The 24,574-nt window shown below is 38.5% G+C and overlaps 1 protein-coding gene across 2 annotated transcripts; it reads right to left on the minus strand.

The window, feature by feature from the left end:
- Positions 1 to 2: 2 nt before the first annotated feature.
- Positions 3 to 15,000, minus strand: LOC120440909 (hyaluronidase-4). Of its 2 annotated transcripts, XM_039614422.1 has the most exons (5): positions 14,924 to 14,994; positions 8,767 to 8,894; positions 6,987 to 7,976; positions 2,952 to 3,041; positions 3 to 2,315 (listed from the first exon to the last, which is right to left on the minus strand). In XM_039614422.1, the coding sequence occupies exons 3-5, from the start codon at positions 7,941 to 7,943 to the stop codon at positions 1,815 to 1,817; spliced, it is 1,548 nt and encodes a 515-aa protein (XP_039470356.1). In that variant the 5' UTR covers positions 7,944 to 7,976; positions 8,767 to 8,894; positions 14,924 to 14,994; the 3' UTR covers positions 3 to 1,814. The 2 variants fall into 2 exon arrangements, with proteins under 2 accessions (XP_039470356.1, XP_039470355.1); XM_039614421.1 differs by lacking the exon at positions 8,767 to 8,894 and having other exon boundaries at positions 14,924 to 15,000.
- Between the last annotated feature and the right edge of the window lie 9,574 nt (positions 15,001 to 24,574).

Genomic DNA, 24,574 nt, shown 5'->3' on the forward strand with positions numbered 1-24,574 from the left:
TGTAGCTTTGGAAAGTGTTTATTAGCAGTGCATTTACATTCAGGTAACATTTTTCATGTGTTGCATACTCCTTGTTACATATGTAGTTTACAATCTTAAGATTTAATAAAGAATAAAGTGACTACAGAAAATTGTTACAATTGCTACACAAAGTCTGAAGTAAAAACCTAAAAACATTAACCTGAAGGCAAGCTTGAGCCATCCATGTGACGTGCGTCACTGTTACTTAATGTTAAATATCAAAATTTATTGGTTACCCCTTCTACCCCTTTTTTTTTCTGTCTCTTTGACTACATAAGCAACACAGGCTGCCTTTTCGTCAGCTATTTAAACTGCAACAAACTGCCAACTTTCCCAAGGTAATCTTTCTGGTTACTGTCATTACAAATACTCAATACTGCTTGTTCAATCTGAATGTAAAGCAAACTTTAGGGGATCGATTTTATTTAGAAAAAGTAACAACATTGAATTTTATTATCTAATGACTTTAAACTGTTTTTGTTAGGAACAAGGATACCAAATTAGAAGATTTTCTTATATTGTGATATGATTGGTAAAATCAATAAATTCCTAATAGATTAATGAAAGTTAGACCATCTACAGTTTTATTACTGAGCAGACAGTATTTGCTGATGGAGGCTGGTTCTAAAACAACAAATGGCGAATAGATATGACAAGTTTGTTTTGTCAACTTTGGCATTGTAGTTATAAGTATGCTTTATACTTGGAATTATCCACAGAAAAGCACATTGGGACACAGAGAGAGAGAGACTGAATAAAGAGTTTCACGAGAACCTGAGGCATCAAAAAAACAGTAAACTCTGGTAAAAAGGTGAAATTAAAGGACCTCAGTTTCCAGAGGCTGTCTGTCAGATACAGTGTGTGCCATCTCCTGCATCCAGTTCAGTGCTTCCTTGCACTTTCAGTTGTACATTCAGAGACAGTAGCCATTTACCAGTCACACTGAGATGAAGTAGAATCAAATACAAAATCCAGAGATCAATAATATAAAAAGTCTTTCTGTTCTTTAGGGTAACAAACCCAACAGAATGTATTCTGAAGTTAAAAGCAGCTATATGCTGCATCCTAACAGGCTCCAAAACTGTTTGCGACATCTCCTGGAAAGACTACAAGTAATAAGTAACAATACAAAAATATAGATCTGTGCATATACCGCAAAGTATAGTAACAGTTCATTCAAGGTATTGGAAATAAAGGATGTCTTTAAAAATGCATCAAGTCTTTGTAATTGTGCTCCTACATATGGATGTGCAGTACTGTATTTTGAGCACCCTTTGGCTTTTGTGGACAAAAACGGAGGATCATCCTGCAACAAGCCAGCTCTGCCTTTTTTCATGAATCATAAGGCATTTCACATGATTTCTCTGCAATATGAGTTACAATGAATAAATTCAAGCATGTATATTGGCTGTGCAGTTCCATTTTTTCTTCTGTTTTAATGGGTACACTGCTAATTTAGGCCATAAATAATGTTTAGTCTGAATAAAGAAATAATTGACTGACAGGAAATCATTTTCTGATGGGGTTAAGTGTTTTCACGAGACATGTTTTCTGCATGTATTGTATTTCAGGTGGTATTTTGCAACTGTTTATAGCACATTTATCAAACAGCATCAGCAAGACGTTCCTATTACTGCAATTAGCTTTATGGTGCATAAAGTCAAGTTTATGTCAGTATCCTTGGATAAAATAAAAAATACATTTTGAATTAGAACATTATATTTACTGCAGTGTTGAAATGCAACATCTACCTGCAGCTAAATTGAAACTAACTTTCTCTTTTGAAGCCATCTTCAAACATATATCTTTACTAATAATAAATTCAACAGGAGCAACAAAGTTAAGTGATGAGTGACGCAAGTTGGCGGTGCCGCACTCTCTCCTGCCTCCTGCTGTTCACCCTGTTCATCCTCCCACTCTGTCCTCTTCTTGTCGTGATCTTTGTACTCCTCCTCCTCCTCCCATGGCCCTTTATCTTCTCTCACTTTGTTGATGCTGTCACAGTTCTCACCATTGTGGCCTTCATAGCAGTGGCAGCGAAACCTCTCCATTAGTAGCTGCTGTTCATGCGGTGAATGCCAGCCATTCACAGCAAAGTCCCCATCCCCAGAGGGATGGATGCGGTAACTGTCAGCACTCAGGTGGAGGTAATGCCGGGCGTGGGGGTCCCGGCGGACGCAGCGACCATTACTCTGGCACAGGAATTCACTGCAGATTTCTGCTGCCCGTGTCACATTGGTGATGTACAGACCCAAACGGTGGCTTAGGAAGGACTTGACGTGGGTGCAGTTATGCTGTGGGAACAAGGTGAGACTCGTAATAGCTTATATGATACTACAGCCAAAATTTTTCAAGTGTGTCATCATGTTTTTCACAGTTTGTTCACAGGCAAAGTAACATGGCCATTTTATTTGGATTAGGTTATTATTGTAACATTTTGAGTTTAGTGGCATCACATCAAGTTCTGCTTTAAACCAAATGATGACCCAGACTCACTATAACAAAGATGTGTCAGTGCTTAAATATAACCTTAAAATGAAAATGTATAGGTTGGAATGGATTGGCATCCTTACAGATTCAGATTCCTCATGGATGAAAGCAAACTTTCAAATTCAGCAGAGGTTGAAATAATTATTTCCCCCACTGTAAAGCAACTTGAAGAGACTGTTGTTGTCAACTGGGACAATATAAATAAAACTGAACTAAAATGAAGTGAATTCCTAAAGATGTGTTAGGAATTCAGCTTTATGTATAACATCTCTGCACAAAAAATATCAATCACAAACGGCAGAAGAGCATATGCATACACAGTCTCCTCTTGTGATTTTGTTAGATGTTCATAATTATATATCTCCATATGCAACAGCATATATGATGAATACATACTACAAATAATTTTACTTTGTTAATGTAGGGCAAAGACCACCTACCCTGGATGAGGTCAAATTTAAATCTCCCCAGATAACAAATCCTGCAGCTCCCAGTGCAGCACTCTCCCCTATGGTGTGGATCAAATCGTCCTACAGGAAAAATACAGGTAAACCCTCACATCACATCACACATGTCTGTCACCATCACTAACACGCCACCATTTCAGGCAGGGATCTCAAATTATTGATGGCCAAGTGCTGATGAAGTAGCTGAAGAAAAGAAAGATAAAAAAAGAGCAATAAAATAACACAAAGATCAATATATAAACTTATGTGTGTGTATGTGCACCGTGCATCTCTGAGATCCTGGATTTGAACGTTGAATTTTTAATACTGCTTGGACCACACTGCATTTGTCAGTGTTACAGTGAGTAATTAGTTGTGTTGTGTTGTGTTGTGTTGTGTGTCTTCTTTTCAAAGACATTAGCTGTTAACCTGCCAAATCAACAGATCATGCTCAAACATTTGGTTTTCCCTGAACTTCCACTAGATGGCAGTAGGGAACAGATTCAGAGTATAGCCTGACTGTTTAAGCATATTGTTACTGAAAATGATGTTTACTGAATATAAAAAAATAATAATTAAATGACAATTAATTTGAAGGGCTTGGTTGCAAGTTTACCTATTAATAATATGTAATCATATTAAGCATTACACAAAACAATATTTGGTTTTTGACTTTTTCTTTGGAACTTCAGGATTTGTAATTCAAATGCTGATTTTTCTTTCTAGTCAAAGTAAATCTTTAAATTGAGGCCAAATGGTGATTGTTTGGCAGTCATGTGAACGCACAAAATGACAACATTTTCCACTATAAAATGCAGAACTGATCCCTTTGTTACATTGTCCCACACTGTGCTTGTGTGTCTATTAGTATCATGATGATTCCTTGTACTTTGATTCCTTGTTCCTCTCCTGTTAGGGTTTTATTTATATTTTTTATTACAGCTGCTTTTGTAAGCTGATCTCATTTCCAGAGTCTTGCATTTGGGTCTATATTTGAAGCTTGGCAATGCAATAAAATTGACTTCAGGATTTTGATTATGGATGGATACTACAACCAACATACAAACTGAAGATTAAAGTTTCTCCAGGATATTTAATCCTGTTTTCTGTGAAGTATATCACTAAAGGTGATTCATATTTTAACATAAGTTTGACATATTTTATTCCAGCCCTACCGATTCTTATGAATATGGTGTCTCTATTGATGCTGGAAACGCCTTTGATCGAGTTGAGTTTGAGTATCTCTCCTTCCACAGATTTCGTTCTGGAGCAAATTTTATGGTGTGTTTTTTGAGTGGCTCAGAAGTGGAATAACTTGCTTTAAGGACCTTGTCATAGTTTACAAACTTGCATCATTCGAACAACTTGCTAGTACAGTCTACCACCATCACACTTTTTTTAGATACTTGCAAGCCAGGCACTTTATTTGTTCCTAGATTTCAGGCTCAAGCCCTCCACCAGAGCCTACCCTATTAGACAGTACCCTACAACTTAATCCAAACAACAGAGGGCTGATCTCCCTGCTTTACAATAAAATGTTATACTTGACACATACCTCAAAACATTATGGGAAGAAGACTTAGACTTGGGCCTCTATACTCACAACATGACATCATTATGTGCCCGCCACCGTTTAATCCAGTTCAAAGTGGTGCATGGAGCCAACTTCTCAATATCCAGATTACCTTGTATCTATCCTGAAATCACTCCATATTGTGATAGATGAAAAACTGCTGAAGCCTCTCTGATCCATGTCAGTGGCTCTATATTGTTCTACCACTAGTAAAATCCTGCTTTTTTTCTAGTTAAACTTTTTAGAGACCAGTATGGAACAGGACTGCACAGGTGCCAGTACTGTTATATATACAGTATAAAGAGTCTTAAGTCAACGTGGAGGCTGAAACATATTTTCCTTTGCGGCTACCGCTGCTGTACTTTTTGTCCTTTCCAACCTTTATCCTCTGACTCATTCTGACATAACTAAGGTTTTGCTTATGTGTGCCAACCACATTTTGCATACATCCCAAACTGCAGTTCAAATAGCAAAGAATATGTTCTGCTTAGAGGTTTCGATTCACATTTACTCATAAGACTGAAAATCAGAAAATTCAGACATTGCCTAAAGTTCTTGTTGTATGGTTTTGGAATTTTAAAAACCAAAAAAGCTGTTACTTTTTAAATTATCTTTTGAAAATGCATGTTGTATTTAATTAATCCTCAAACTTTTTAATGGAGTTTTGATCAGAATGGTATAAGGAAACAGCACAATTGTCTTTTATTGTCTAAGTAATACAGTGGTTTTGATGTCAAACATTTAAGACATATAGTGTGAGTGGCTTTAGTGTCATTAGTGAATTGTCATTAATGTTTAAAATAATTTTACAGTTCAATAAATCTGGAAAGATTTGAATGACTTTCCCATAGAAGTTAATCATGAATGAGGAACTGCATTACCAGTAAAATTCAGAAGAAGAATGAAAGAACAACAACAAAAATGCTTTTGGTTCTATTTTCTCTTAATTTGCTCAAGATAACATGAAGCAAGGCCGACCTACCACCCCTAAGCTGCCATAGGGTGAGAGATGGGATTCATCCTGGACAGGTCGCCAGTTTGCAACAAGGCTAATGTAGAGACACAGACAACAATTAATCAGGCAATTAACCTAACCCCACTTACTGCATGTCTTTAGACTGTGGCAGGAAGCTGAAGTACCCAGAGAGAACCCACACAAGCATGGGCAGAACATGTAAGCTCACACAGAAAGGCTCTAGCCAGAAGGACTACTGTAAAACCCAGAACCTTCATCCTGTGAAGGAACAGTGCTGTGCTGTTGTGTTATGGTATGTCATAGTGCTTTAAATAACAATTTAAAAACCAATAAAAAAAATTGGTTTAAAAAAATTTAAATAAAATATTTAAACATGCGCCGGGGACGCGGATGGACTCCTAAAATAAAATGTAAATAAAATATTTTAAAAAATAAATTACAGGTTGGGTTTCTTTTGTTTTTGTTTTGTTTTTAGGTCTGCTTCAAAATTCAGATAAAACTGAGGTTATTGTACTCAGCCCTAATAATCTTAGAAATATAGTGTCTATGTATGGCATGGTACAGATGGCATTACCTTCTCCAAGGTAATGGAGTGGTTTTTGACCATGATATCTCCTTCAATGCACATATAACACAAATGTAAAACTACTCTATAATTAGAAACATGTCTCATTGTGATGGTGAAAAACTAATTCTTGCATTTATTACTTATAGGCTGGACTACTGCAGTTGATTATTATCATGTTTTCCTAAAAGCTCCCTGAAAAGCCTTCAGTTGATCCAGACAACTGCAATAAGAGTATCTGAGAGAGCATATTTCACCACATACTACTATATCTGTCCAATGGAGCATGTTGCTCTAGCCGTACTTGTGGTTCTTAGGGTAGATCCTTCAGCTTTCAGGCCTTTCTTCTGTGGAACCAGATCCCAGTTTGGAATCAAGGATTATTGTAGGGTCTATCTTACAACGTACCTTGAGGTGACTGTTGTTGTGATTTGGTTCTGTATAAATAAAATTGAATTGAATAAAATTGAATTGAATTGAATTGAATTGGATCAGGTAACCCTGAACCCTCCCTTAGTTATGCTGCAACAGGCATAGGCTGCGGGTGATGAGGTGGTCATTTCAGCCTCTCTGTCTTTATACACGTTTCTTTATTTAATTATTAGTTATTATAATCTCTGTGTCTCTTCCACAGTGTGTCTTTTGTCTCACTTCCCCTCACCTCAACTGAAGGTTTCGTTTTGATAGAAGGGATTTTTCCTTCCCACTGCAAGAGCTTGCTCATGGGGGGTCATCTGATTATTGGGGCATTAGGCTACCTTAAAGGAAGTGTTGTTGTGATTTTGTGCCATAAAAATAAAATTGAATTAAAAGTATCCCTGAAAAGGAAAATGAACTACTTTGTTGCGTAATGAATATTATCCTGAACACACAGTAGAAAAAAATATATAATATTTTGGTAAAGTTTGTTCTTACTGTAGTGAGAAAGTTGAGGGCCTCATCTCGGTAGCCCAGCCTCAGGTACACATAGGTGGGGAGATCATACTCCTTTGAGGTCAGTGAGGCGACTCGGAGCGACTCTCTGATCCTGTGCTGGGTGAAGTGCAGGTTGCTGATGCTGTTGCTGTGATGCTTCCTGATTGTGACAGAGGGATAGAGGGCCATGCTGCTGTTCCATAGCCACACCAGCTCATCATTCCTCAGCCTCTCCAGCAGGGGGCAGAAGCCTGTATAGTTCTGATCATGCAGGTTGTAATTGTGGCAATCAGGGTAGAGGTAGAAACCCCAGAGTGCACTTGGCCGGAGCTGTCTCCCCAGCTGAATGGTTTTTAGCATGAAAATCTTGGCACTTTTCTCAAACCTCCGCCGTGCCAGTTCCTCCACCTGTGCTGCAGTCACGTTGATGTATGCTTTCTTGGTTAGCTCCTTTGATTTGCGTCTATAGATGTCCTTTTTGTGCCAATTACGGCTCCACTGAGGTCGCCAGAACTCCCAGTCGATAACAGCCAGGCCACGAAAGTCCTCTGCAGGTATGAAGTGGTTGATGTCCTGGTAGGCTTTGAACAGGTGTCGGTCCAGGCTGCAGTTTTGAGGTAGGCCACCAAAGACTGCTTTGCCATGTGGGGTGTAGTGAGGGTAGTAGCCCAGCCGGTTGGCATAGAAAATCGTGACGTTCTGGCCTGTCCAATCAGCACGTGGGCTTCCCTGGATGTGGAATAGGTGGTTAACGTTGGTGGTTATGTTGTACCTAAAGGTGCACAAGTCCAGTGGAGCATTCCAGGCAGCAATGAAAGGTTTTCGGCCAATCAGAGGCAGTTTGGCAGGTTTCTGACCAAAAGCTGAATGAAATAGCAGAATCAGCCAGGAGCAGGTGAGCGCAACAGGTACAGCATGGTGGGAGGAGGAGTCCCCAAGCACTGGCACTACAGGCATTCTGGGATTCAGAAGGTGCAGCTGTCAGTCATCCTGACAAAGGAACAAGTGACAGGGAAAAAGAAAAACAAATGAAAAACAAAACTCAGACATTTTATTGATCTGTAAGCCATTTTTTAAAAATTATTATTTATCTATTATTTCACCTTTTTAACCTGCATGAAAATTGTTGTATCATCTGTCTAATGAAAGGTACAATAGCAAAATAGTAAAGGTAAGGATGGCAAAACAATAAAGCAAAACAGAATAGGATACTAAGATTTTCTCTGGGGATTTTTCATATATGTCACGTGGCACCACCTTGGGTCCCGACCTCAGAGTTAAGAGACTCTGTTGTCACATATAATGCAGCATTTCACTAAACTGACAGAGACTTTTTTATATATAAAATGTTGCAGTACATCTGGTAAGCTCTCCTAAATTTCATTTGCCCCGACTGTTTTTATATTGTTTGGCAATTTTATGGAAGTCACATTTGATGAGCTCAACAGTTCTTCTGAATTAACAATGGTCTGGTTTAACTGTTTATTTCATCTTTCAACACAATAGAGGATTGTCAAAGCTTCAACATCTGACTTTATGAGTGTGCATGGACATGGAAATTTGCCATGTTCAAGTCTTGAAAACATGTTGCATTTACTCAGTTTTGACATTCTACATTACTTACTCTTGGCCTTTTACTCTTTCCAAAATACATCAATTATTAAAAGGATTTCCATGGTATGAGTCAGAGGTCACATAGACTAAGTCAGTTGACACCTAGGTACATGGACTTGTGCTAGACACAGCACAGCTTTCCTGCCCACATGTAGTCTCCCCTTACCATAACTGAAGCCTCAAGCCGTAATGACAGGTCTTCCTTCCAAATTTCTCAGGAAGTTTCAGTGTTTGCTGCATCCCAACTTTTTCAAGCAAATATCCAGTCACAGAGCAGAGACAACAATCAGATGTCTGAAATGTGGATGTTCAAAAAAAATTTCACTTGAATTTCTTTATTAAAGAAAATGCAATTTATTTATATGCTATTTATTTATTGATTAACCTTTTAGTCATCAGATCAGATCAGATCAGAGAGACTTTATTTATCCCCAAGGGGCAATTAAGATACAACAGAGCAGTATAATGTTAAAGATAACGACAGGGCATAAACAGGCAATAAGAATAAGATTAAAAAAATACTTAGAATATACAGTATATACATTGTTTTAAAATTAAAATGACTGAATAAGTGAATAAATAATTGTAAGTGACTAAAAGTGAATAAAGTGTCAGCAGTATAAAAAGAGTGTAGAGTAGTTTATGTTTATGGGTGTGGGAAATGGTCTTATCGGCTGGAGTTAAAAAGCAGAGTGGCTTTGGGGACAAAAGTGGCGCTCCTCCTCTGTCCTGCAGGAAGTGCAGCGGAGGCGCCGCCCAGAGGGGAGCCATTGAAATGCGGGTCGAAGAATGTGAGAGGGGTCATTAATAATTTTGGCTGGTCATCCAGTGTATGAGCAGCTTACTGGCTGAATATTTAGTAAAGTACTGATGGCAGATCCTGTCCAAAGTTTCATGTGTTCCTTCCTTTGCTGAAAATACAACCTGAGGCTAGCTGTAACGAGTCATTCGTAGTTAATGTAAATCTTCTATTTTATCTTCTCACTGGTGTTCTTGAGATATAATGATACACCTTTTTAAATGTTGTTCTCATTATATGGAAAGGTTATTTTTCTCTTTTTTTCCTCTCTCACTTTCAGTTCTGCTCAATACACAATGTCTGAATCAAATTACTTTATTTTTGCACTGTTTCTCTCTGTATTCATTTGACTGCTGCACTTACTGTTAGCAGTTTAGTTTATAAAGTTCACTATACTGTAGAATTACAGTAAATGCACAGATGATTTGATCAGAGGAATGTTAGTGATTATTCTCTTTGTTAGTTTATGTTTTGAGCAAAATGGTTGAGCTGATTCAATTCAATTTTATTTTATTTCTGTAGCACCAAATCACAGCAACAATTAGCTTAAGGTGCTTTATATTGTAAGGTAAAGAGACTACCATATTAAGAAAAACCAGAGACAACTCCAACATCATATGACCCCTTATGAGCAGTGGAAAGGGAAGAACAGTGGGAATGAACAAACTCCCTTTTAACAGGAAGAAACCTCTGGCGGGATCAGGCTCAGGGAGGGGCAGCCATCTGCCATGACCACCTTAATGCATATCAAGACATGGCAGATTTCTTTTCTGGAACCCCTGTCTGTGGATACCATCAAACATTAGGTCATTGGTTTATACAGCTCTACAAACATACATGTTTTAATTTTTATCCATTGTTTAGATCATGATGTGAACAATGGCTACATACAATTGTTTTCTACTTTTGTTCAAATGATGACATCTGCATGATACCATATGCTAATATTAAACCACATTCACTTTATTTTTGATTTTTTTCTGAAATTGCTCAATGTCTTCCTAAAACAACTCCTATTACCTTTCTGTTTTTTCCTAGTAAAAGTTGTCATCTTAGTCATGTTTAAAAGAGAAAGCTGAAGTTGATTCTTTAGAAAACAGTGAGATAAGAGTCCTTTGCTTTGCTTTTTGTTTTCCAGGAAAACAGTTTACACATCCTAACTATTGTTACTGTTCATAGACTGTATTTGAGAAAGATGGGCATCGCCACCGTCAGATTTTGACCAAATTTTGACCATTTTACTGTTTTTGCAGCCGCCATGTTTTTTGTGATGGGGTTTCTTTTGTTTGTTTTGTTTCAATGAGTGGGACAAGTAAACATTTATCAACTAACAGAAGTAAGCTTGATTAGCAGTCTGAGTCCATCATTGATGGTAAGCTGTACTAAGCTTTCATATTCTCTACTAAGTGCTCCTTATCACAATAAATGATGAAGAAGAAGCCACCGATTAAACATGCTGGAATTTATATTCAAAGTCTGGCTTTGTGTTAAAATAAATTATTTATCCAGAGTAGCTCAGAACCACAACCCGGTCTGGCATTGATTAAGATAAGAGTTTGTTGATGTCTGTGGTTCTTGTGGACTGGCTCCACTCATTCAACAAATATTGTAAAAGAAAGGATGAGAATATCTCATTTTCAGTGATTGTAAGAAAATTTGGGTGAATATGACCTACAGTTGCCAGTGTCTGAAATGTAGGGTTTATGGGAGGAATGTTGACATACTATGGTATCATTTGCAGTTACTTACTCTTTTGTAAGTTCATATAAAGATTGGAGGAATGGCAATTATTATTTTTGGTGAGTCATCTAAGTGTTGCTGTATAACCTCCACAACCCTTGTGACCTCAAAGAAGCTAATTTCACACCAGGTACTTCTCTGCAGTGGACCTCAGAAGTAAATGCTACTCCCTGTGTGAGGTGTTTTTAAAAGAGGACATTATTCTGAAAACAGAGATGTGAGGAGAGGGAGACTCATTTCTTGCTTTTGATGCTTGGGAACTGAGCCAAGTTCCCAGTGGGCAGGGCAGAGCAAAGAGTCGAAATAAAAGATATTCTCACAAACACCGTCTGTCACATAAATATGTCTCAGCACCAACTAAACATCGCCAAGTCACATTACTGTTCATTCAGTCAGATTCAGAAAGCTTAACACTGCAGGCTTCATATTCGCTGGTTATGTCTGGTTAAGAAGCAGACCTGATTTTAAATTCAACTTCCAATCTAATAAAATGGTCTCAATAAAATAGTTGAATAAAGAAAAAAACAAACATCCTTACTAATTTAACCTACGTGTGTATGTAAAACTAGAATAGGAGGCAGATCCTTCAGCTTTCAGGCCCCTCTGCTGTGGAAGCAGTTCCCAGTTGGACTTGAGAGACAGACACCCTCTCTACTTTTAGGATTATGCTTTAAACTTTCCTTTTTTGACAATGCATTTGGTTAGGGCTGGATTAGCTGACTCTGAATTCTCCATTAGTTATAGGCCATAGGCTACTTGGGTTAGGGTTGGGAATAGGGTTTCCTATGATGGACCAAGTGTTTCTTCTTCAGTCACCTCTTTTCACTCATCATGTGTTTATACACCACTTTTCATTCAATCATTAGTTATTCATCTGTCTTCCACAGCAGGTTTTTTGCCTTGTTTTCCTCCCCTCGCCGCTTACCACTGGCGGCAGATGGCCACCTTTCCCTGAACCCAGTTCTGCCAGAAAACGGAGGGAGCTTTTCTTTTGCACTGTCACCAAGTGCTTTTTCATAGGGGGTCATCTGATTGTTGGGGTTGTAGGGTCTTTACCTTACAATATATAAAACCTTGAAGCAACTGTTGTTGTGATTTGGCACTATTTAAGTAAAACTGAATTGAATTTAGTTCACTTAATTAGTTATTGCAGTTACTTACTCTTTAATGGATAAAAGGTCTAGGATGTCAACTGGTTTTAGATGTAATCAAACAAATCTTTAGGACAAAAAGGGTTCAAAGAATACAAATGAAATGACAAAAAAATGAAAGGCATTAACAATTCTGATCAGTACGTGATAGAATCTGACAGGAAAGACATGTTATTCTTACCCAGAACAAGCCTGACGCGCAAGTCTCAGGCTCATGACAGGAATCGTCTTCTTAAAAGCTATTGAAATATTTGCTACAGTAGTGTCTTGCAGTTTATCATCTTTATACAGTGTTACATTCGTACAAATGTGAGAGTTGTGTAACAGTGCTCAAAGAGCTTTGTTTTAAGTTTACCCAACTGATTTTGTATTGAATTTTCTCAAACTGAAAGTGGCCTTGCAGCTCGTCTCTGCTATCATCTCTTCGAGCACTCAGTAACATGACTCTGCCTCAGAATTTTCCACGAGGCACAAAAAAGCTGGTCAAACCATGTTAACCAGAGGAGAGAGAGAAGCCTTTTAACAAATGTTATTGCTGAGCAAATGTTTTCCTGATTCCAGAAAACAAAAGCTGGAAAACAGGAACTACCAAAGTTGAAATCTTTCCACTTGGCAGAGCCAGAGCCCAGAAATCGTTCTGCCAAACGAAAACGACTGGTGATTTGGAGTTTGGGGCTGGTTTGTCAGATGGAGAAAACACATGTATATTCTGTTAGCGGATGTTTTTCGTGAAATTGTACAGGTATGTTTAACTACATAAGCTGATTAAACCTGCAAATCTCATAGCTCAGTGTAAATATTATTGTGGTTTAACCTACAATGGAAACAGTAATGAAAGCTCAGCCACAGAAGCCATGAGACTTGATGAAATTAAAATGATTAGTCAGTTGGAATTTGGTTAGACTGGATATATCGCATCACATCTAATCACATATCATATATCACATCTAACATGAATTAGATGCACTAGATTTTTAGGGCAGATATAAATCAATTAGGCTGCACGATGACATACAATCAGGATGGTGTCTGTGCATTTTCACAGGCATTACAGTTCAGTGCCATTTTCAGGGAGCATTTCCTTTTTCTGAAGATAGGTTATTAGGGAAATGTAAACATTTTAGATGTAGTCAGGCATTACTTGGGGTTTTTACACACACACACATACACAACACACATACACAACACAATATAAAATTAACTTGATTTTCAAAGTTTATATAGAAGTCAACTGTGCAGTTGATTCCATTTATTGTAATGAATTATGTTTGCCGTCTCTCCCTCCCCTCACCCCCAACAGGTGGTGATGGATGGCTGCCCACCCCCCCCCCACCCCCACCCCCCCAGAGTCTGTGGCTCATTATAAAGAATTCTGGTTTAGGCCATTTCTGCTTTTGCTTCACTTTCCAGACCTGGAAGCTACTTTCATCTTTTATATACAGTCTATGGGTAGCTACCATCCCATCAGGTGTCACCTGGGCCCTGTACTATTAAGCAAGCTCAGCATGCCCAGGGTTTCTTTCTGTTATCTGGATTCACTTACTATAACAACAGCAATCAGGCAAGTGGTCACACAAATGTGATTATCAACTTAAGTGGAACCAGTTTCCCCTGTGTGGTAACATGAAATGTGTGGCAAATCTATGACTATGACCAGTCATATTTATGGTTAAGCACTGCAGAGTAGAAATATTTGAAGAGGTTAGCATAATACTAACTCAAAGCAAGCGCAGCAGTGTAAATGTATGTGACAGGAAAATCACTGCACAGCAATTTCTGTTAAAAGCTGCAAGAATGTATCAAATCAAAGCACTTTAGCTGCTTTGATCAATAAGACTGGAAAAGAACTGCTGTGTAAAAAACATTTAGCCTGTTTGAGACGAGGAAAGAAAGCCGACAAAAATGCCCACTGTGTAAGCTTCCAGACCTATCAATATCACAATTATATGATTATATTATGAGAGAATTTGAATTGATTATAATCAAATATTCAGTAAATTAATGTTTAAAAGACAATTTTAGTTTTAATTCTTTCAGTTGCATGTGAGAAAGAATAACTATAAAAACAGGAGTCGATAGTAGGTTTGATCTATACTTAAATTTGAAATAAGGTCAGCAATTACATTATAGGTGTACAGTATAGGTGAGTATCCAGCTGCTTTTAGTAACAATCCTTGAAAACTGTGATCTCACTTGTTGTCAGGTATTCTTGCTGTGACACTTCATGAGTCAAAGCATCCTTAAAATGACCGCAATTCTTCCTAAATGGGATTTTCTGTGTTACAGCTGATGCACAGCTTGTGCCTGTTGGGTAAAAACTCCACTCAGATGCTTAAGAAATTTGCTACCGTGCATCTGATTTCTCAATGGGAAAAACTCCTCACTTTGAGGGTTATTTTTTAACATTGAGCCAACATTCCTTGGATGATTGGGCACTCCTATCCTCCTCCTCCCCTTCCTGCATCACCCAGAGCATTCACCAAGGGTGGCTGCTTCCCTCAGGGTTTAAAAATACTATCTTCCTCTTGTACAGCAAAACAAAAGGTCCCAGAAAGCCATGATCCTTCAGCCTGATAAAATAAAAGTTTTTAACAGCTATCTGGTGAAAACATGCTAAGGGTGTAAGAGCTCACCTATAGATGCTTGGGTCTCTTCTTCAGGGTTCAAAGCAGGAGTCATGGTGGCTGTCTGTGCTGCATGCTTGCATTCATTCCCTCTTGCAGTCTGAAATACAAGCCAGCCATCGGCACTTATATACAGCACAGAGAGGAGACGAGAGGGAGGAGAAAGTGTGACTACCACAACACAGTGATTAGAGAGCAGAGAGGGAAGGAGGGAGGAGGGAAGAGAGGCACAGAAACAAAGGAGAGAGAGTGAGGGTTTAAATTTGTTAGCTTGTAGAGCTCATCAGATGTCTGATCCTCCCTGGAAAAAAAAAAAGTCCACTCATCCACTTCAGTCAGTCTAGAACACACATGTAAACAAAAATGTCATCAACTGTCTGTGAGAAAGTCTGACCACATCAAATCTCATTTGTTTTGCATATGAACTTTACATTCGATTAAAATAAGTTGTCCCTTGCTTTTTTACTCTAATATATTAGTCATACACACTGGTCTATATGTAGTATTAACATCATATAAAGATGGATACAGCTTCTGGGTGTGAAAAATGAAACCAAGTTGGCACTGTCTTAAACCTACATTATTTTAATGGCATTTCTGTCATATTGTACAACAGTGTGCCGCCTACTCCATGTCTCAGGGTAATGGCCTTTGTTGAACTAAAGGCTCCTTGTTGCCCTGCTGGAGCTTGAACATCAGAATCATGTTTCTCCTAAATGAACTTCACCAAAAAACAGATGCCTTGTTATAAATGAGCTGAGACTAATATTGGTCATGTACCAGAAGGTTGCTGAATCAATCCAAGCTCCTCCTGTGCGTGTGTAAGTATCCTTGGGCTGCGTGTGTGTACCAAACAAATAATCAGTTATAAATAACAGCACTGTATGAATGCCTGTTTGACTGGATCAGTGAAAAATGCAGTACGGGTGGCTGTATTATTCACTGTTTCAGAGACCAGTGCAGCGTAACAGATGTTTGTATATTAGCAATTACAAATTTGAAGAAGATGTCTTAACAGCTGAGATATTTTTTTTATCGCCTTGGAACAATTTGTATTAGAGTGTTGAATTTTTCTTGACTTTCTCACCAAATTAAAAAAAATGTAGCAATTTCCATGTCAGAAAGCTTGTTTACTCTGCCATGAGCTGCACATGTGCACTGACGCTGCTACACTACTACCTGCAAAATGAATATGTAAAAATATGTTTGTTTTTAATAATAATGAGTGTTTATTTGAGAAAAATAACTAAACTAAATGATGTATTACTGCTAACTGCTGAATTACAGCATTCACGGTTTCAGTGTCTAAACCCCCGTTCCTATGCCTGCCTGGTAAAAGGACAGAAAAAATGGAAATAAATGGAGGACCCATGTAAATATTACAACCTAATACTGTTTGACAGACACTGTCCTCCTTTTATTAAAAAAAAAAAAAATATATATATATACAGTTAAGCCCAAAATTATTCATACCCCTGGCAAATTTTGACTTAAAGTTACTTTTATTCAACTAGCAAGTTATTTTTTGACTGGAAATGACACAGGCGTCTCACAAAAGATAATAAGATGATGTACAAGACGCATCATTGTGGAAAAAAAATATTTCTCAGCTTTTATTTACATTTGAGCAAAAAGTATCATGTCCAGAATTATTCATACCCTTTACAAACTGTCACAGTCTCTGGGAAAATCCAAAGTTCCATACCATTCCAAATAGTCAAAGCTGTTCTAAAGCATCCTAATTACCCTGATTAATTGGAAATAGCTGTTTTGATCAACTCAACAGGTGAAAAACAGCAGCTCTCTGCAGGTGGTCTGTGGACAGTCATGGCTAAGACAAAGGAACTCAGTGAGGACCTGCAGCTGTGCATTGTGGCTGCTCACAAGTGAGGAATGGGCTACAAGGCCATATCCAAATGTTTTCAAGTTCCAGTGGCCACAGTGCAAAGTATTATTAAAAAATACAAGATGTTCCGCACTGTGGAAAATCTCAGAGGACGTTGTCGGAAGCCAAAAGTGAAACCTGTGCTGGCCAGGAGAATAGTGAGAGAGGTGAAAAAAGAATCCAAGGATCACCACCAAGGCCATTCTGGTGAATCTGGGCTCTGCTGGTGGCAATGTCTCAAGCCAGACAGTCCAACGGACACTGTTGGGTTCCACGGATGCAGACCAAGGAAAACACCACTTCTCCAGGCACTTCTAAGGCATGCAAAAGCTCATTTGGCCTTTGCAAATGCTCATCTGGACAAAGAAGAAGATTTCTGGTCTTTAGTGTTATGGTCAGATGAAACAAAAATTGAATTATTTGGTCACAATGATGTTGGCATCATTGTGATCATTTAACATAAAATGGAGAAGCCTTCAACCCAAAGAACACCATCCCCACTGTCAAACATGGTGGTGGGAACCTAATGCTTTGGGGGTGTTTTTTAGCCAATGGACCAGGGAACCTAATCACAGTAAACAGCACCATGAAAAAAGAGCAATACATGAAGATTCTCAACAACAACATCAGGCAGTCTGCAGAAAAACTTGGCCTTGGGAACCAGTGGACATTTTAGCACGACAATAACCCAAAACATACAGCAAAGCGTGGTGAAGAAATGGTTAGCAGACAACACCAGTAACGTTTTGCAGTGGCCTAGCCAGAGTCCTGACTTGAATCAATTGAGAATCTGTGGAGGAGCTAAAGATCAGGGTGATGGCAAGAAGACCCTCAACCTGAAAGATTTGGAGCTCATTGCTAAAGATGAATGGGCAAAAATGCCTGTGGAGACATGCAGAAAGCTGGTCTGCAATTATAGGAAGCGTTTGATTGCTGTAATAGCCAATAAAGGCTTTTTTTCTATTGATTATTGAGAAGGGTATGAATAATTCTGGACATGATACTTTTGCTAAAATATAAATAAAACCTGAGAAATATTTTTTTCCACAATGATGCCTCTTGTACATCGTCTTATTATCTTTAGGGAGACACCTGTGTCATTTCTGCTCAAAAAAGAACTTGCATATTGAACAAAAGTAACTTTAAGTCAATATTTGGCAGGGGTATGAATAATTATGGGCTTAACTGTATATATATAGTCTCACAGGTTATTTGTAAAGGCACATGTTTAGAAACAATACCTATGTTTTAAAATTAAGTGACTTCTAACAGTTGTGCACAAAAGGGCGTAAAAATAATGTGTTCATTTTTCTCAGGCAAGTTCTGACGAAATATGTAAATATGGACTTTTTCAGAGCTCTGTTTTAGTAAGTCTGAGACACTGTAAAGTAAGATTTGGTTTATTTTAGAAAACAAATACCACCAACAAACAAATACCTATCAACAGTAATTCATGTGTGTACTTTTTGCTTTATACCACTGGCTTTACTAATAACAACTGGTGTCTTTCTGTCACTGTATATTGAGGGAGCAATTGTTATGGAACAGAACTTGCCAGAGACTCTGCTCATTTTTAAGGTGTCTTTATTATTAACTTATGTAGTGGTAGTTCAGTTCAATTTCAATTCACTTTTATTTGTTTACCACCAATCCACAACAGTAGTACAGAATAAAAACAATATTGGAGAGAAATCCAAACAATCAGATAATATCAAGCAAGCATGAGGCGACAGTGCAAAGGGAAAAACTCCCTTTTAATAGGAAGAATCCTTCAGCAGAGTAAGGGAGGGGCAGCCATCTGCCACAACCGGTTGGAAGTGAGAGGAAAGAGAGGAGAGCCAAAAAGAGACAGGATAAAAGAAAAGCTATAGGTGAGAGTGCCAGAGTTTAGAGAGGTAGAGTTTATTCATTACTAATGATTAAATACAGTAGTGGTGTATACACATAAAGAAAGTGGACAGAGATGAGTGAAAAAGAAAATAATTTCAACTTGTTAAGTCCCCCAGAAGCCTAAGCCTATTGCAGCATAACAAAGGGAAGATTCAGGGTCACCTGATCCAGCTCTCACTATAAGCTTTATCAGAATATAAAGTTTTAAGCCTAATCTTGAAACTGGAGAATGTCTGCCTCCAAATCTAAACTGGGAGAGAGGCCTGATAGCTGAAGGCGCTGCCTCTCATTGTACCTATAAAAGTGCTAGGAACCACAACTAAGCCTGCGGGTTAACAGCAAAGTACTCTTGTGGGAAAATAATGTACTATGAGATATTTAAGATGTGATGGGGCCTGATTGTTCAAGATTTTGTTCATTTTAATTCTGAATTTAACAGGGAGCCAGTGAAGAGAAGCCAGGATGAGAGAAATATCTCTCGCTTTCTATTTGCAATTAGTGCATTCTGAAACAACTGAAGGCTTTTCAGGGAGCTTTTGGAGCAACCTGATAACAATGAATAAGTAAGTTGTGTTTGCACTAGCTTTTCAGCATCACTAACACAGGATTTGTACAATTTATTGTATAAATTAAGTTACTAGTATGCAGAACAGGAAGCATTACAGCAAAGCGTTATGTGAAACAAAGACTACAAAATGAGGCTTGAGTGTTCTATCTCACTGTATCCATGGGAAAATGATACTTCCTGTTTAAACCACCACAGACCAGTCAGAGTGCCACTGCTGGCCCCTGTCTACTGGCAAAAGTGTCAACAATGGGCATGCAAGCATGGCGCAATGGAGGTGGCCTGGTCTGAATCACATTTCCACATCATGTGGATGGCAATGCTGAGAAACTTCGGATCCTACCATCCATGTAGATTTTTCTTTGACATTTATCACCTACCTAAGCATTGCTCCAGACCATGTAGACCCTTTTATGAAAATGGTATTGCCTAATGGCTGCGGCCTCTTTCTGCAGGATAATGCGCCACAAAGAAAAGTTCAGGAAGGTTCCGGAATTGTTTGAGAAGCACAACAAATTTGAGGCATTGGCTTGGCATCCAAATTCCCCTCATCTCAGTGCAACTGAGTATCTGTGGGATGTGCTGGACAAACAAGATTGATCCATTGAGGCTCCACCTTGCAATGTATAGGACTTAAAGCATCTGTTACTATCATCTTGGCGCCAGAAACCACAGCACACCTTCATATTTTTCTTTATATATTTATTCTATACTAAACATTAATAATAGGCGGTATAGCACTAAAAGCTTCAAAGGATACATCCTCAATAATAAATGGGAACTATGGTTTATTACTGTATGTGAGTGCATTAGTTTTAGTTAATCCTAATTACCTAGTAGCAGTTAATACTTCAGTCATAAATCCTTACTAAATGTCAGTGATACTTAACTATTGCTAACATTGCTCCAATGTAAAATTACACTTCTAGACCAGTGTTTTAAAAAGATCCAGGGAACTTTCTATAACACTTACATCCTGGTGTAAAACCAATCCTATAACCTCCTTTTAAAACTCTTCAACTAAAAGCTCAGAGTTTAAAGCACATCTCAAAATAAATGTACAAGCATTTCAGTTTCTGTTGTACACTGTGGTGCACCATTAGTTTTTTTTTCCTGTGCAGAACATTCAAATGGGTCATCTCATACAGGACATGCCAGTCTGCTAGTTTAATAAGTATAACCACATAAACTTGACAGCCCTGAAAAAAATCAACTCAGTCAAACAGAGAACACGAAATCTCAGAGGTCTCAAAAGTCATTATTTTTTTCTTTACCCAAAGTAAAATGCAGCTGTTTAAAGCAGTATCACCTTGTCTCCACATTCGTTAATTTGTATTCTCCGTCCTCTGCACAGCAGAGTGTCACTGTGCTAATTAAATGATATTATATATATGGACCTGGCACTTTAGCCAGGGCTGAAATTCCAGTGGTTAACCACACATATTTACAACAAGGAGACAAAAGTCACAGGGAGCCCGATTCTTGCAAGCCCCTATGTTTAATATGGACATGGATTTTCTCTTTTAATGTTTTTTTCAGACTACAGAGTAAACCATCCAACTAAACAGCAGTTATACGAGAAAATACAGATACTTTGTATTCGTGGAGAGACATGTCATTATGGAGGAAACCATTCTTTTACTGAAAACTGAAACATTTGTTTTGTTTATTCACTATGAGCTTCAGAGCATGTTTCTGATGAAGCTTCTTTTTTCTTTTATACAAACTTAGCAAAAACTTAGCCTGGTTTTCACTTAAATTCCAAGTAACTGTGAGTAGGATACTCCCATTGTTATCTTTGATAGAGTGATGTGAAAAACAGGTCTCACTGGCCTGAAAAGATGTATGGGCTCATATTGTTTTTATTAGGCAGGCTGCTGATTTACAGTATATGACATGAACTGGTGGTATGCGAAAATTGGACCCAAAAGCAGACTTACTGCACAAGTAGAAACATTTACAAGATTTATTTACAACAAAGCACCCAAATGCGAGACTCACGGGTTGGTGAAGGCTGGAGTTAATTGTGAAGAATGGATGAACAGAACATAAGATGGCTGACATTCACAGTGGAACCTAGATTTAAAAAAAGGCAGTGGCCGGAGAAGGTTTGCATAAGAGTGGAACATGCGTAATGGGGAGCACTGATCACATGATGGCGTGATGAACTCTGACTGAAACGAAGCAGGCTATGACTGTGCAGGGCTTGCAGGAGGCTCTGGTAGTTGGTGCCCCTTGAGCTCATGCAGAGGGGAACCCACTGCCTTGGTCCCTGTAGCAGGTGGTGGTGTGGAGACCACAGATGGCTGGGCAGGCTTGGCTGAGGCCGGAGGCAGGACTCGCTGAGGCCAGTCTTGTGTCTAACAGACCGATGCCTTCCGCCCTCCGGCTCGGCTTGACTGGTCCAGAGTCTATATATGTATATTTGTAAAAATACATATACACATATAGAACATGGAACAGAGTGGAAAGATAGTCTCTCACTCAGAGAACCAAGGTTACAAAGTGACCATGCATTCTGTAGAGACCCTGCTTGAGCACAACCACCTCATCCACACTGCCCCTATAAATAAAAAATCTTGTGTTTCTTGATATCACAACTTGTACATTTATGAGTGTTCAGATGTGAGTCACCAACTATTGGTGGTTCAGATGTTTTTTACTCTTACAATAATCTCTGATTCTTGCCTCCTTGGCTTGTCTCTTGGCTTGTCCTATACATTTTTCTCTATTTGCTTCTGAACACATCTTTCTTCTCTGTCCAACATACAAACACATACAGTATACATTTCAAAGGTTAACACTGAAGGCTGCAAGACATTTTGAAAGACAATGGGGACGTGCCATCAGTTTAGACTGGGTCTTAATTATATGCTCCGCATTGTTGTGTAAGAGGGAGCACTTTGGGGGGTGTGAACAGAAATTCAAGCAACACTGTTTGGTGAAGATTTTTCACTGTTTGTGTATTTTTTGATGCTCTATAGCAACATCTTTACAACAGTTCCTTCAAACAAAACTTTGTTTACTTAAGCAAAATAAACAGTTTTCAGGGTAAGCTAGCTTCAAACTAAGTATCCCTAAATAATTGAAGACAGTTTCACATTAGAACAGAGGAGCCAGAGAGATGGAAAAAGTATGAAGTCAGTTAAGCTCAAGTCTGACGAAACAACACAGCACACACTGGTTTGGAACATAAACTATATAATAGATAGACTTTGCCACTATGACATCATACTAGGGTTTCTGTACTCCACACACTGAAACATCATGCTAATTTTTTGTTGCCATATTTTTTGTGTGTTTGTTCTGTGGGGTTTTTTTTTGTTGTTGTTGTTGTTTTTTACCCAGTAGTAACTGTCAGGATCTGGGCAACACAAGGAGGCCAGAGTGAGTTAAAAATCTTCACTAACAAATCCTAAACAGGGGAAGCACTAGGAACATGGGAAAGACCTGAGGGAAGCTGAACTGACATTCCAGCAAAGGACAAGGGTAGACTGGGATAAAGTCCAAGAAAAACAAGTCATACATTTAAGAGTTATTAGTTCGGGCTTTAAAATCCAGAAGTCTGATTCAAAATCAAAAATGTACTCACTCATCAAGATATAGTATTGCAAAGTTTTTACACTTTCAAAAAAGTGTCTTCACTTTGAGAAAGAAGAGCTTTTAATAAAGTACAATTCAAGCCTTTGGACAAAGTCAGGAAAATTGAAAGACATACAAATATTACCTCAGTCTGTGTGTGTGTGTGTGGTTTTGTGTGTGTGGGTGTGTGTATGTGTGTGTGCTGAGGGGCATTTTTTTGAACTCCTCAGGCAGTGTGATCCTGACAGCACATTCGTTTCCACTACCTCTGCAGATGAAAGGCACATACCATGAACCCAAACTACCCTTTCTTCACCTCCTCATCCCCCTCACTCACTCAGTCACCCATGTGCGGAAACCCCAGCATTGGCTGGCTGTCGTGGTCATAGGCTCCTCGTGAGCATATGGACTTCATTACGGAAATGGCTATGCGCAGACAGCATGGATCCTACCGCTGCTTTAATGACCTCAGTTGTAATGAGGCTTTGAGACTGAGAAGGAATACTTGGCTAAAAATGGTGCCTGGAATCAATACTTACCACATGATATGTTGAGTTTCAGGATAAACAAAGTTGATTTTCGTCAGAAAAATTTGCCAGGCACTTATTCTCCACTACTACGATAATTTAGTTTTGAAAGACCAGGGACTGAAAAAGCACACTTGTGCTTATTGGAGAAAAAGGCCATCAGTCCTTCAATATTTGGGGTGTTTCAACTTTCAGAGCCAATTCAAATAATTTCTGTTTTGTCCTTGATAAGTTTGGTTTAATGTTTGCAGTCATGTATTTGTTAATTCAGTTAAACACAGTATTAGAAAGACAGTAAAACATTGTTAACCGGCTCTAAAGAAAAAAATAGCTGTGTTTTATCTGTGAAGCTATAGTAACAAACATTTTCCGGAAACCTCCGTGCTGTGATTTGCTCTATAAACAGACTGAAACCAATCAAATATGTCATTTTTTTAAAGAAAGCACTGATATACCTATAGCCTTTCTGATACTTTATTTAACAAGGAAGGTTTGATATTGGTTTTTAATTACTCGTTATCTTAGTGTACAAGTTTCTTTAATAGCGTTTTATCTACAGTGCTTAACAAATTACACCAACACCCAATGTGAGGTTGTTGCCACAGCTGCCATAGATAAACAGTATTAGTGATTTAAAATATTTTATATGTTGTTGTAATTTTATGGCAAAATATAATTATTGTTGTTATCTATGAGTATTCAAATGTACTGTTGCCAACTTTTTTGGTGGCAGTGGTAGCGGGGAAACCTCAGGCAACACGGAATAGGCACGACACATAGGACTCTCTGGATACACTGGAGGCTGAGACTCCTCAGCAGAGACTCCGGCTGATGCCGAAGCCTGGGGCTGCTCAGCAGAGCACCCAACCAGCTTTACTAGAGACAAGGACTGAGGTACAGTCACTGCAGTCTAGGAATCAACAAGATGTGTGAATCATTTGGAAGTTTGGGAATGCTATAACTGTAATCATCCATTGGATGTCACTGGTAGGCTCTGTCTTTGAGGCTTTGAAGCTTCAAATCTTTTGTCGATGCAACCAGGAAGAGGAAATACAAAATACAAAACTAAAGAAAATCGAGACATCCCCACAATCAAAATGTGCAGTTACATTGTATTATGTATTATGGACATCAGAAAAGCTGATTTTAGGGAAAGCCATTGCAAATCAGCATCCTTGAGAGTTCGAAGGGAGGATGCTGAAGGGTGCGAA

The sequence above is a fragment of the Oreochromis aureus genome, linkage group 7 (assembly GCF_013358895.1).
Source record: "Oreochromis aureus strain Israel breed Guangdong linkage group 7, ZZ_aureus, whole genome shotgun sequence".
NCBI lineage: Eukaryota > Metazoa > Chordata > Actinopteri > Cichliformes > Cichlidae > Oreochromis > Oreochromis aureus.

Coding starts and splice junctions, on each gene's coding strand:
- LOC120440909 (XM_039614421.1), bottom strand. CDS start 7,943: ATGCCTGTAGTGCCAGTGCTTGGGGACTCCTCCTCCCACCATGCTGTA. Junction 3,042..6,986: donor CCCTCAACTTTCTCACTACA/GTAAGAACAAAC, acceptor TTTTTCCTGTAG/GACGATTTGATCCACACCAT. Junction 2,316..2,951: donor TAAATTTGACCTCATCCAGG/GTAGGTGGTCTT, acceptor TTGTTCCCACAG/CATAACTGCACCCACGTCAA.